The sequence below is a fragment of the Pongo abelii genome, chromosome 2 (assembly GCF_028885655.2).
Source record: "Pongo abelii isolate AG06213 chromosome 2, NHGRI_mPonAbe1-v2.0_pri, whole genome shotgun sequence".
NCBI lineage: Eukaryota > Metazoa > Chordata > Mammalia > Primates > Hominidae > Pongo > Pongo abelii.
Genome location: NC_085928.1, coordinates 18,751,601 through 18,765,297, shown reverse-complemented (window position 1 = coordinate 18,765,297; position 13,697 = coordinate 18,751,601). Strand labels below are relative to the sequence as shown.

The 13,697-nt window shown below is 40.9% G+C and overlaps 1 protein-coding gene across 2 annotated transcripts in view; it reads left to right on the top strand.

Moving 5' to 3' along the window:
* The window catches only part of ARHGAP31 (Rho GTPase activating protein 31), a 125,386-nt gene that overhangs the window by 67,817 nt on the left and 43,872 nt on the right, over nucleotides 1-13,697 (top strand). For both annotated transcript variants that reach the window (XM_002813254.5, XM_054551444.2), the window contains exons 2-3: nucleotides 6,295-6,397; nucleotides 9,317-9,461. In XM_002813254.5, the coding sequence (XP_002813300.3) occupies nucleotides 6,295-6,397; nucleotides 9,317-9,461 (248 nt within the window). The remainder of the gene's footprint in view (nucleotides 1-6,294; nucleotides 6,398-9,316; nucleotides 9,462-13,697) is intronic.

The following is a 13,697-nucleotide window of genomic DNA, read 5'->3' as shown; positions in this document are numbered from 1 at the left end:
CTGTCACCCAGGCTAGAGTGCAATGGTATGATCTCAGCTCACTGCAACCTCTGATTCCCAGGTTCAAGCGATTCTCCTGCCTCAGCCTCCTGAGTAGCTGGGATTACAGGGGTGGACCACCACGCCCGGCTAGTTTTTGTAGTTTTAGTAGAGACGAGGTTTCACTGTATTGGGTAGGCTGGTCTTGAACTCCTGACCTCAGGTGATCCACCTGCCTTGGCCTCCCAAAGTGCTGGGATTATAGGCAGCCTGAACCACTGTGACTGGTCTATATTTCAGGTTTAAAAAGAAAAAATAAAAGGTTTAAAAGGAAACTTTTCTCCAAGGAGGACAAGCCAAAGCCTCAACATATTTTTAATTTTTTTTTCTTAGAAAATTAGAAAGTGGTTCATTTATTATTTTTTTTTTAAAGAACAGAACACATTATACTTTGTTAAATAAATACCACAACTTTTCAACATCTGTTTAATTCCACATTAAGCCAGGAGGAAGAGAGTAGAAAGAAGTTAAAACAGGGAGGAGGAAGGAGACTCAGAGGGAAAATTGGGGTGGGCAGTGACCTCCAGGCAGGGAGAGCCTCGCAGAGGCCAGGGAGAGCCTCGCAGAGGCCAGGGAGGAGCATGGGACAGAGGAGTGGAACAGGGATGGGGAAAGGATGGGGACAGGAACAAAGAACAGAGGCTGGCAGAGAGAGCTCTTGGATTCTGGGGGGGAAACGCCTAGGAAGTTCTGTACTCACAACCCAGAGAAATGAGGAAGTAATGTAAATCTTTACTGCATCTCTTGGGAGAATGCTGAAGAGGGGGCCCATTCACAGCACTGCAAAATTGTTTAAAACTCCCCCCTCTCTCCCGTGTGCATCGCAACAGAAGCTCACAGGATTTCTTCCTGTGCAGTGTCTTGTCTCCCTCATTATCTTACCCTCTTCCCTCAAGCATCATTATTCTTTGCCCACCAGCAGCTCTTGGTCCTTTTTATTACCTCAAACAAGATAATGAACATATCCATCACGCCCAAATGTTTCCTCCGGTTCCTTTGTCATTCCTCCCTCCTGCCTCTTCCCTGCTTTCTCTTCCTAGAAGTTAGTTTGCATTTTCTACAGTTTTACATTAATAGAATCCTACCCTATGTAGTCTTTCATAGTCTGGCTTCTATCACCCAGCCGAGTGTCTTTGAGCTGCACTCACAGGCTTTATCACTCCTTGTTGTTGCCGAGTATATTATATTGTGTGTACACACCACTAGACTTTACTTTGAAGGTCAGGAATGCAGGACCCAGAGAGGGGACAAAATCTGACCAAGTCAAGACCTTAACAAAATCCAGAATGGAGATGGGGGAGTGCCTGTTTCCCTAAAACACAAATGCCATTTGCACTATGAAAGAATGTGGCCACCACAACCACGTAAATGACCAAATACAACTGTGCTTCTTTCAATCTCTGTCTCCAGGTCTGATCAGGTCCCAGGCACACAGGGAACTGAGGCAGCTTAGCAGTGCTATGACTTCTGGGGGTGACTTCGAGAAATGTTTGACTTCTGGCCTTTTCTGCACTAAACCCTTCAAGAGGTTAGGACTTGAGGAAAACATGCCACGTTATTTATAAGTGTAAAATATCTGTTAGTAAGAAATAAATAAAACAAAGGACTTTATAATATTTTATAAACTGTAAAGCATAAATCAAAGGCAAGATTTTCTTTTCCCTCAGAAACCACTTGAAGTTGTATTTTGTGCTCAGATTAAAATTTAACATTTAAGATAACTGATCTAGGAAAAACTAAACAAAACAAGGGAGTTAGAGGGACATCGGTGAAATGATTCTAAGAACTATAATATTATGTCATCTGCAGCAACTATGTCTACCTCTGTAGGAGGAGACTCAGAGTTCTATGGGCCCAGGATGAATCCCACAGAATGAGCTCTGTGACTTTGACCTCCAGCGTCAGTCCTTCCCATGCCTAAATCGACAATAGAAGCTTTCTTTCTGTCTATAACTACTCAGCTATTTTGATCGAGCTTCTACCCTGTCCAGAATCCTAGGGTGTCCCCAATCTGATAGGACCCCCGGGACAATAGTTTAAAGAATTCTAAGACTTTGAGACTTAACAATAGCCACTGCAACACTACCCTCCAGGGCTATTTTCAGACCCTTGCTATTCTGAGTGTGAGCTGCAGATTAGCAGTACCTGCATGACCTGGAATTTGTTAGAAAGGCAAATTCTCAACACTCCTACCACCTGCCTCCCTCTGAATTGCAATATGCATACCAGTGAAATCCCCAGGTGATTTTATGCACATTAAGGTATGTGAGAAGCCCTGGTCTAGACCAGTGGTTCTTCAACATTCCTTTTTTTTTGTTTAAGACAGAGTCTAGCTTTGTCGCCCAGGCTGGAGTGCAGTGGCGCAATCTTGGCTCACTGCAACCTCGGCCTCCCAGGTTCAAGTGATTCTCCTGCCTCAGGCTACCAAGTGGCTGAGAGTACAGGCACCCGCCACCACACCCGGCAAATTTTTGCATTTTTAGTAGAGATGGGATTTCACAGTGTTGGTCAGTCTGGTCTCGAACTCCTGACCTCAAGTGATCCACCCACCTTGGCCTCCTAAAGTATTGGGATTACAGGCGTGAGCCACTGTGCCCGGCGGTTCTTCAACTTTCGAGTACATCAGAATCATCCGGAGGATGCCGGGCTGCAGGACTTGATCCAGGGCCCACAGTCTGAGAACCGCTGCTCTAACATCTAGAGCTGGATGATTACACAGAGATTGAATCCTTTCCCATTACTGAGTAACAACGATGGAGAATTCCTACATCTTCCAACTCAGTCCAAGATGAGAAATCCAGGAAAGCTAACACTTCACAGTGATTGGGACCATGACCTCTTTCCTTGGGTTGTTTTAACATTGTCTCCCACTTAAACAAAGCCATAGACAATAGGTTCTAAGGCCTTTGTACCAAAGCCAGAATAAATTTATGGCAGAGACTCTGTCTCAGAATGTGTTTTCCCACCTTTGAGACAAATGGAGCCTGAAGTGCTGCAGCTGAGAGCTATGGTACTGGGAGGTCCCTATCTGAGAATGGGCTGGAACAGGTTGGTTACCCTGTACTGCCCCTTTTGTGGAGTGTTCTTTATCAAGGTCCTTAGAGTCCAAGGCTTTTGTGCTTGAGTCCTCCTTGTGAGTGTTCCGAGTTCTTAAGTCCACTTGTGCCCTGCACAGCACAGCAGCCATGCACTGTGGTACAGACTTGAAATGCAGAACACCCTGAGGGCCAAGCACAGCTCCCAGACTGCTAACTCACAACCCATACGCTGTTAGATCCTACTGCCTTTGTGCTGCAAAGATATACCTACATGCAAAGAAAAGATATCCCATGGAAGCAAAATTACTCTCAAATCAAAAAATGTGCTAAAGAAGGACACAACAGCCATTCTAAGAAGTAGAGATGAAGCCGGGTGTGGTGGCTTACGCCCGTAATCCCAGCACTTTGGGAGGCTGAGGCAGGTGGATCACCTGAGATCAGGAGTTCAAGACCAGCCTGGCCAACATAGTGAAACCCTATCTCTACGAAAAATACAAAAATTAGCTGGGCATGGTGGCAGGCACCTGTAATCCCAGCTACTCGGCAGGCTGAGGCAGGAGAATCACTTGAAACTGGGAGGCCAAGGTGGCAGTGAGCTGAGATCACACCATTGCACTCCAGCCTGAGTGACAAGAGCGAAACTCTGTCTCAAAAAAAAAAAAAAAAAAGAGAAGTAGAGATGAGTTTTGACCTGTATGAGGTTGGTCATCTACCTCAAGTGCCCATTGGATGGGAAGAGGCAAGCTGTGTTTTCACCAAGAAAATCAGATTATACGTTTATATTATGGATAAGTTACAAGTAGAAATAATATTGGTCATTGTGGAATGCTTCTTATATGCCAGGGTCTGTGCCAAATATTTGTAAGTATTATTTCAGTCCTAGCTACAAGATTAATATCACTCTTGTCCTCCTTTTACACACATGGAAACTAAGAAACAGAACCCTTGTATATTTTGTCCAAGGTTACAAAAGCAGTTTGGTATCCAAATCTACACTCTCAACCATAGACTGTATGGTGGCAGGTTACCGAACAGTGAGGTGTGGTGGGGAAAGAGTCAACCATCATTGTTCACAACAGGGATTTTGAGAGAGAGAGAGGGAGAGACTTTAAGTATCATTGGAACTGTTTCCATTTATCTATCTATTCGCATGAGCATGGGAAACAAAATCTCACCAAGAACCCTATTTTATAAAACAGATCAAATCATAGCTCTTCTGGTTGAAGACAGGCAGAGGCTCTGGAACCCTGCCCGCTCCCACAGCACCCCCCATCACACCCTACTCCCACGCTGCCCTCACTCCTAGGAAGTGGTTCCACCTCTATGGTCTCTGGCCTCAATGTTTCCAATTCCAAGTCCATTCCCTGAGGGGCAAACCATGGATGTGTGCTGGAGGGGAACGCTCTGGGAATGCACAGCCTTTGAGAGGCAGCAGAATAAGTATGATGAACTTTATCGAACGCTTAAAATTAGTTACTTGAAGGCCACAAAGGAAAGGAATGCTTAGAGCACGTCATAATAGGGAATTCAGGTAGAATGTTGAGTGTGAATGCCTTAGAATTCATAAAGATCCAGTCCAGCTTAGAATTGTGTGTAGGCATGAGTCTATGTAATAAGCATTAATGAATTAGCATTGGTCTAATCTACAGCATTAATGGATTGAGTATGTGTTGGAAGTGTGAGCACAATAGCCCAAGTGTTAATTCATGGAGGTCCCACATCACTGTGGCAGCCTCGAGAAGCCACTGAAGATCTCAGAGCCTTCAGTGGATTGTTTGATGGGTTAGGTTGTTCTATCCCAAACCACCATTCACAGCCCTCTCACAGGGGAGAACTCAAGTGCATCTGTCCAGGGACCAAAGTGGCAAGTGATCTGCTGCTCTCTCTGTACCATCCAGAAGGCCTGTATCTGCCCCTCTTGGTCACTGAGCCGTCTAGTTCTCTCAAAGTCAGCCGCCCGGAGAGAACAGCACAGCCAGACCCTTCTACCAGGGCACTGAACCTCTGGAGAGGCAGGAACTCAGGAGGCCCCGTCAGTCCCTTTTTTGTTGTCCATTAAATCATTAGATTTAATGGACATTTTGTTGTCCATTAAATGGATGACTGGCTTCGATCCATGTTGGGGGCGGGGGGATGGAAGTGGGGGGGCCGTTCTTACCTTAAAAAAAAAAGCACTTTATCACTTTAACCTTTAAATCACCTTCGACATTCTAGCAGATTTTCTTCCAGTCTTTTTTCCTTCGAATTTTTTTAAATCTAAACTGAATTTACAATGTATATTCAATTTGTTGAAGATTTTGTCTTCTAAAAAAATGGAATTGTAAGCATTTTCCGATGTATTAATTATTTTTTACAAGCAACAAGTAATCATGAGTGACTTAAGTAAATTTGCCTGTGCCTTGATGTCCTCATGTTTAGAATAAAGCAGTGGCTCTCTAATTTTTGCATGCATCAGAGTCACCCAGAGGGTTGTTAAAAGGCACAGATTGCTTTGCCCCACCCCAAAATTTCTGAGTTAATAGGTCGGGAGTAGGGCCTGCAGATTTGCATTTCCAACTTCCTAGGAGATGCTGTTGCTGCTGGTCAGAAGACCATACTTGGAGAACAATGAAATGAAGAGACCCAGCTGTGGGATGTCCAAGCTCACCACTGGTCTCAAAATCTAAGTTCTTGAATATTTTTAAAAATTCTTTAAAAAAAAACAATTCTTGGTCAGGCGTAGTGGCTCACACCTACAATCCCAGTTCTTTGGGAGGCCAAGGCGGGTGGATCACCTGAAGTCAAGTGTTGGAGACCAGCCTGGTCAACATGGCAAAACCCAGTTCTCTACTAAAAATACAAAAATTAGCTTGGCGTGGTGGCGGGTGCCTGTAATCCCAGCTACTTGGGAGTCTGAGGCAGGAGAATTGCTTGAACCCAGGAGGTGGAGGTTGCAGTGAGCCAAGATTGCCCCACTGCACTCCAGCCTGGGCAACAGAGCAAGTCTCAAAAACAAAACAAAACAAGAAAACAATTCTTTAGCAAAGCCCTATGATTTTTTTTTTAAATACGAAAGGAACATCACCTACCACTTACAAGTAATCGTTTCCACTTGTAAGTCATATGAGTTCCATACTTACATCTCTTTGAAGGTACCTGGATTTTTAAAAGGATATCTTTAAAAGACAGGCAGACTTACATCTAATACTTAATTGTTTTTTCCTTTTCCTTCACATAGTTCCATATGTTTTGAAGAGCTGTGCAGAATTTATAGAGACTCACGGCATCGTGGATGGAATCTATCGGCTTTCAGGAGTCACCTCAAACATACAACGGCTAAGGTAAGCTAAAAGAATAGCCCTAAACCCATGATTCCTCCTGTGTCCATGCCTCTGTCCATCGGTGTCCAGAGTATTAAAAACCCAAAGGAACTGAGGGAAGTGTGGCAGCACCGAAGATCAGATGCCTGACTGTTCTTAATCTAATCAGGAAACCCTCCAGCCTGATGTAATTCTTTCCAACAAAAGCTCCTAAGGCTTTCAGTCTGTTTCTTTGTCTTGCACTAGATATATTCTTCTTAGGTGAATTTGATTTAACTCAAATGATTTAAATTACAAGTTAAGGAAAACGTGATTTATTATCGTTTGCTGGCCTGCCCAAAGCTCAGTTAGACTAGGTTCCTGTTACTTAGTGTTCAGACCCCTGAGATCCATGTCAGTTTTTCTGCTGGCACACCCTCAAATTTGATGTTTTGTCTGGTTGAGAAATCAGAAGCCTATATGATTGTGCATGTCTCTAATTGATGCTAGGATTTTAAAAATTACTGATGGGTGAAAAAAAATTAAAAATAATAAAAATAAAAAATAAATTACTGATGGGTGAGCTATTTCCAATTCTGTGTATTTATCCTAAATATTTGGAAGAAATTTCTATCACATTAAATAAAGAGGGCAAAACGTTTTATACAAAACACAGGTACGTGTGTGTTTTATATATATACAGAGAGTATATAGAAAATAGAGTATATATATATAATTTTACACAACTTAAACAATAGATTTACATATTTTGCATATTGTTCCTTAACACCAAAAAGAACATAATTTAATGCTATTTTAATTATAACATTTTATTATTACTTATATTTATTATATGTTCTTTAGTTATAAATGTAGACTTTTAAAACAAAAAAATTCTTATTACAAGGTTAATATGTAAAATTTAATAAGTTGTGCACGTAATTCAGTTTTCATATTCTTTCTCCTGTTTGGTTTCTGCCCTTTTCCTCCAGATTTGGATGTAATTAAATTATACCAAAAAATAGAGCATCTTTTTTTTTTCCTAGAGAAGTCGTAGCTGTTAAAAAAAATAATTGGTTTATTGCAGCCATAGATTTTAATGAACCTATGTGTTTACGTAATTTCACTAATTTACTAGTACTCCATTTATTAGCGTTTCAATGGCAAATACTTCTTAATGGTTGGAAATATGCCACACAGTAGGTAGCATCCTGGAAGGACACTTGGGTAGTAATGAATTATTTTTTATTTCAGCACTGACCTTATCCTTGACAAGAGAAATCTTTGGCTAAATAAATGAATAAGCTCTAGATTGCTCTTGTTCTGTTCTCTTAAAAACATTCTCTTTTTAAAAGAGAACTATGCCAAGAGAACATAGCATGGCATAGTTCTCTTTTAAAACGTAGCATGGGCTGGGCGCAGTGGCTCATGCCTGTAATCCCAGCACTTTGGGAGGCCAAGATGGGTGGATCACCTGAGATCAGGAGTTCGAGAAAAGCCTGGCCAACATGATGAAACTCCGTCTCTACTAAAAATACAAAAATTAGCTGGGCGTGGTGGTGGGCGCCTGTAATCCCAACTACTCGGGAGGCTGAGGCAGAAGAATCACTTGAACCCGGGAGGCAGAGGTTGCAGTGAGCCGAGATTGTGCCAGCCTGGGCGACAGCAGTGAAACTCCATCTAAAAAAAAAAAAAAAAATAGCATGGCATAGATCTCTTTTCAAAGCCCCACTCAGTTTCTTTCATGTTCCAAAAGTATCAGGGATTTCCCTACCCTTCATTAAGGGTGTAGGCCCAGAAAACAGGAGAATGGGCAGCGAGCTGTTTCAAAAATGCTGGTTCTGAGAGTACTGTTGACTTGGTCACCAGTTGGATGACTAAGTGAATACTCTCAAAAAGCTTAACTTCTCTTCTATATTAAAGCTCATATTTGTCATTTTTTAAGCAGATTTTAATTTATAAGTATTAATATATATATTATTTGAGGCAGTATATTCATGTAACCTTTTTAGGAAATGTTTTCTAAATGTTTTTCAGGCCTGGAATTGGATGATGTTCCAAGACATCCCACTATAGATTGTTTAAGAAGATATTTATAAATTCATCTGTCCTGTAGGAGTCACCATCAGGCAGCCTAGAAGGTTCTATTGAGCACCAAAAAGATAGTCGATTAGGCTGGGCATGGTGGCTCACATCTGTAATCCCAGCACTTTGGGAGGCCGAGGTGGTCAGATCACGAGGTCAGGAGATAGAGACCATCCTGGCTAACATGGTGAAACCCCATCTCCACTAAAAATACAAAAAATTAGCCGGGTATGGTGGCGGGCGCCTGTAGTCCCAGCTACTCAGAGGCTGAGGCAGGAGAATCACTTGAACCCGGGAGGCGGAGGTTGCAGTGAGCCAAGATTGCGCTACTACACTCCAGCCTGGGTGACAGAGCGAGACTCCATCTCAAAAAAAAAAAAAAAAAAAAGGATAGTTAAAGTTCTCAAGCTTTGGGTTTGAGTCTTCAGATAAAACAAGTTTGTAGACACGGATGTATGGAGATGAGCGACAACAACCTGACCTACCCTAGTTTCGGTCTCTCCTATAAGAAAGGGAAATTCATTTTGAACAATATTTTGGAAAAACTGAAATCTCAATAGGACTTTTTGGAAAATTGTGTTGATATTCCCCCAATGTTCATAACCAAGACTGCAGACCTGATGCCATGGGTAATCCATTTGTAAATGAGCATTATGTCTTTCTAATCACAGCAGATTTTGCAAGAAGATCCAGACCTGAAGTGGAAGTCTTCCTGTGACTTCCTAGGGCCTGGAGTAGAAGATCTTTTTGAATTAAGGTCAAAAATATAGTCAGAATCAGCAGTTTAGGGTCTTTTTACCCCTAAGCAGCCAAGCAGCTGCTGACATGGAACACACACTCCCTGGGATTGTTATGTCTCCGTCTGTGTTGTTTCAGGCAAGAGTTTGGCTCAGATCAATGTCCAGATCTGACAAGGGAAGTGTACCTCCAGGACATCCACTGTGTGGGCTCGCTCTGCAAGCTGTACTTTAGGGAGCTGCCCAACCCCCTCCTGACTTATGAGCTCTATGAGAAATTCACGGTGAGTGTTTGGATTTCCATTATGGTTACTGGGTGGGATGCATGGATGGGCCAAGAAGAGTTTCAGCACTAAAATAACAATAATAACACTCACCAGATGGTTGACATTATCTTAGCATGGTGAGGGAAGTAGGATAATATGGTAAGGAAAATAGGGTGGTGGAACTGTTTGCTAAATTTTTCTTTCTTGAATTTTCAGAATCATGTTGTTTGTTTTAAGAGCTGGGTTGAATTATCTCCATGTTTATTCAACTGAATGTGCCTTATTGTATAGGGAGGAAACTGAGAACCCCAGAAGTAAAGTGGCTGGCCCAAGGTCACACAGCAGAGGCAGGACAGGAACCTGAGACTCCTCATGCTACACCCATTGCTAGCTTTTTTATCAGACCATTCCCTCTGTGTTTCTTTTGTGGGTTGGGGAAAGAGGTGGGTGGGTAGAGAGGGGAGAGGGAACAAACAAATGTCAAGAGGGGTCAGAAAGCTGGGAAGAGAAAAGAATACGAGAAAAACAGCCAAGAGGGAGAGCAGGATAGGTCAGTGAGTTGGACTGGTGGAGAGGATGAATGGGCATTAGCAAAACACCTAAGTAGCAGCTGTATGGTCACCAAATAGGGCACACCCATAGGAAAGTAGAAAGAAGAATAAATGCTTAAAGGATGACTGTAGAGATAGCGTGAAGAACATGGCTTGAACATTTGGCTGCATGGGAGAAGGTGTAGAGTAGGCAGAGGGCTGGGTTTAACCAAGGTTGGGGTTCAGTTGGCAAAGAGGGATGAGGGAGATGAGAGCGTGTGCTGGGACATTGAAACAATTTACCATGGAATTTAGTGTAGATACGAAAAGAAGTGAGGGCACAAGGTAGTTGAATAACAGTGTAAAAGTAGATCATCCCAGTGAAGTCAGTGGACTGTTGAAGTATGGTAGTTAGAGAGGGATGTTCGAAAGTGAGACTATGATGAGGTTACAGTTTTGGGTAAGGACCAGATCTAGTCACTAACAGCGGGAGGGAACCTTTCCTCATGGCTCCTGTAATAAATTTGTTTTGAGTATATGAAAGGTTCTTCAATTTGAAATGATACAGGAATAAATGAATGCTATTTCTTAAAAATGGGCTTGGGCTGTAAAAATATGTTTAGGAGTTTTCAGTGGTACAGGGAAATACTCAAATGATCATTGAAGAAAAACTAAATGCACAACTGTATACTAAGAAAGAAATAAAAGGAAAGATGTTCAAAAGACTAAAAGACTAACAGCTATTCATTTCAGTGATGGGATTTCAGACAGCTTTTCTTGTTTCTTTAACTTTCATAATTTTGCCCACTAAAAATATATTAGTTTTTAGCAAGCAACAACAACAACAAAACCATCTTCTGGTTATATATACTTAAAGAATTTTAAAAAGGAAAAACAAAATCAAGAAATAGGGGGAGAAATGAAGATTAAAGAAAAAAGAAAGAAAAAAATAGTCCAAAGCACATTAAAAAATGGGCATAAATGTTGACCTCTAGAGAAGTCAACATGTACCAGCTGGCATAGAGTTATCATTGGTTATGGGGCCCTTCTCCTTTAGATCTAAGGCAGAAGGTAAAGAAGCCTCCTACCTGCATGGCTAAGTTGTAAATAATGGTATCCCCTACCCATGGAACCACAGAAGTGTCTTTCCTAGGAACCAAGAAGAAAGGTGTGAGCTTCATGTGGGTCTGTCGGATTATAATCACTTTCACCATATGTAAGTATTTGGTTATTTTAAGAGTAATCCTATTTAATAAAAGACATTATGAAAAATGAAGGAAAGTAGAAATGAACCATTGGTCTGTCTCCTTAAAGACCAAAGACAACTACAGTTAACATGTTGTGGGTATTCTTTCCATAGTGTTTTTGTTGTGGTTTGTGTTTTGTTTTCCAAAATCAAAATAAAATTTTATTGCAAAAATTAAAGTAATACAGAAATGTATAAAGGAGAAAGTATAAATCTCAAATCACCTGAAATTCCATACTCCAGGCATATTTGCTATTAACAGATCAAACAGATATTAACTATATCTGTAGTAATAGATGTTAACAGATCTCAACACACACACACTCACACACACTCACTTGTCAGTACTACATATTGCTGTTTGGGGGATGCTTTTAGTTCAACAGTGTGATCATCTTTGTGTGTTAAGAAATACAGGAAGACACTGTGTTTACAGCATTCTCTCATATGTGCCATGATTTTTGAAACCAAGCTCCCACTGATGGACATTTAGCTTTTTCATTTCTCAAGACGTTCCTTTTATAAACATTATAATACACATTTTTTCACCTATATTTTTACACTTTTTTTTGTTTGTTTATATCCTTAGAGAAAAATCATTGAAGTAGATTTGCTGAGTAGAAAGTTCTTGTTTAAAATTTTGTCACAAATTGCCAGTCTGTCCTCCAGAAAGACAAGGAATGCTCTTTTCCCTGCAGACTTTCCAACCCTGGGTATTTCCAATTGGTTAAATTATTTGTTGACCTGAATCAACAAAAAATAATACCTTATTGTTGCTTTAATTTGTGTGTAAGACTTTACTGTTTTCAATATAGTCGTAATCCTCTTATCAGTACCATATTATCACATCTTTGAATATGATAGAATGGAATATCATTATGTTAATGAACTGAATCAGTCTTATTTCTTTTAACTAATATCTCATTCTATTATAGTTGGGGGTAGATAGGAATTCTTTGTCTGGAAACTTTAGAAATACAATTTCTCCTTAGCCCTTGTCTACAGGCTCAGAATGAAACCCGTATTTATCTCTCCCCTCTCCTGTTCCCTGATATTGCTAATCATTCTGTTTTCTCACAGCAACTGAAAAATACCAAGGCAGCTTGTCAACCTGCCATCAGATTTGAAGGAAATCTGACATTGTATTTAAACAGTTTATTTGACACTAAAAAACAGGGATGTTTTGTTATGACAACTAACTCTATATACATAGGATCTAGTGAAGTTAACTATGTTGGAGAATGTATCATTTAATAGATTTCTTTGATCACAGATAATATAAGTAAACCTTCAGGGGTATGGAAATAGCTCTGTTACATTGTCACACATTCTCCCTATAGTTTACTCAAACCTACTTGCACAGCTAAAGTAGAATAATACCTTTTTTTAACTTTTACTTTAGGTTCGGGGTACATGTTCAGGTTTGTTATATAGGTAAACTTATGTCACGGGGGTTCGTTGTACAGATTATTTTGTCACCCAGGTACTAAGCCTACTCCCAATCAAGTAGTCCCCAATGTCTGTTGTTCCTCCCTTTGTGTCCATGTGTTCTCATCATTTAGCTCCCACTTATAAGTGAGAACATGCACTATTTGGTTTTCTGTTCCTGCATTAGCTTGCTAAGGATAATGGCCCCCAGCTTCATCCATGTTCCTGCAAAGGACATGATCTCATTCTTTTTTATGGCTGCATAGTATTCCATGGTGTATATGTACCATATTTTCTTTATCCAATCTGCCATTGATGGGCATTTAGGTTGATTCTGTGTCTTTGCTATTGCGAATAGCACTGCAATGAACATACGTGTGCATGTGTCTTATGGTAGAACAATTTATGTTCCTTTGGATATATACCCAGTAGTGGGATTGCTAGGTCGAATAATAGTTCTGTTTTTAGCTCTTTGAGGAATCGCCACACTGCTTTCCACAACGGTTGAATTGATTTACACTCTCAACAGTGTATGCATAAGTGTTCTCATTTCTCCGCAACCTCACCAGCATCTGTTATTTCTGACTTTTTTTTTTTTTTTGAGACGGAGTCTCACTCTTGTCACCCAGGCTGGAGTGCAGTGGTGTGATCTCAGCTCACTTCAACCTCTGCCTCCTGGGTTCAAGCTATTCTCCTGCCTCAGTCTCCTGAGTAGCTGGGATTACAGGCGCTCGCCACCACGCCCACTAATTTTTGTACTTTTAGTAGAGACGGGGTTTCGCCATGTTGGCCAGCCTGGTCTTGAGCTTCTGACCTCAGGTGATCCACCCACCTTGGCCTCCCAAAGTGCTGGGATTACAGGCGTGAACCACCGCACCTGGCCTATTTTTGACTTTTTAATAATAGCCATAGAAGAATATCTTAATGGAATGATGAGAGAATAAGAAAAAATATTAATGGACTAATAATACTAATAATGATAATAGCTGTCATTAATTGAGTGCTTACTATATGATAAACTCATTATAAATATTGTTTCATTTAATTCTC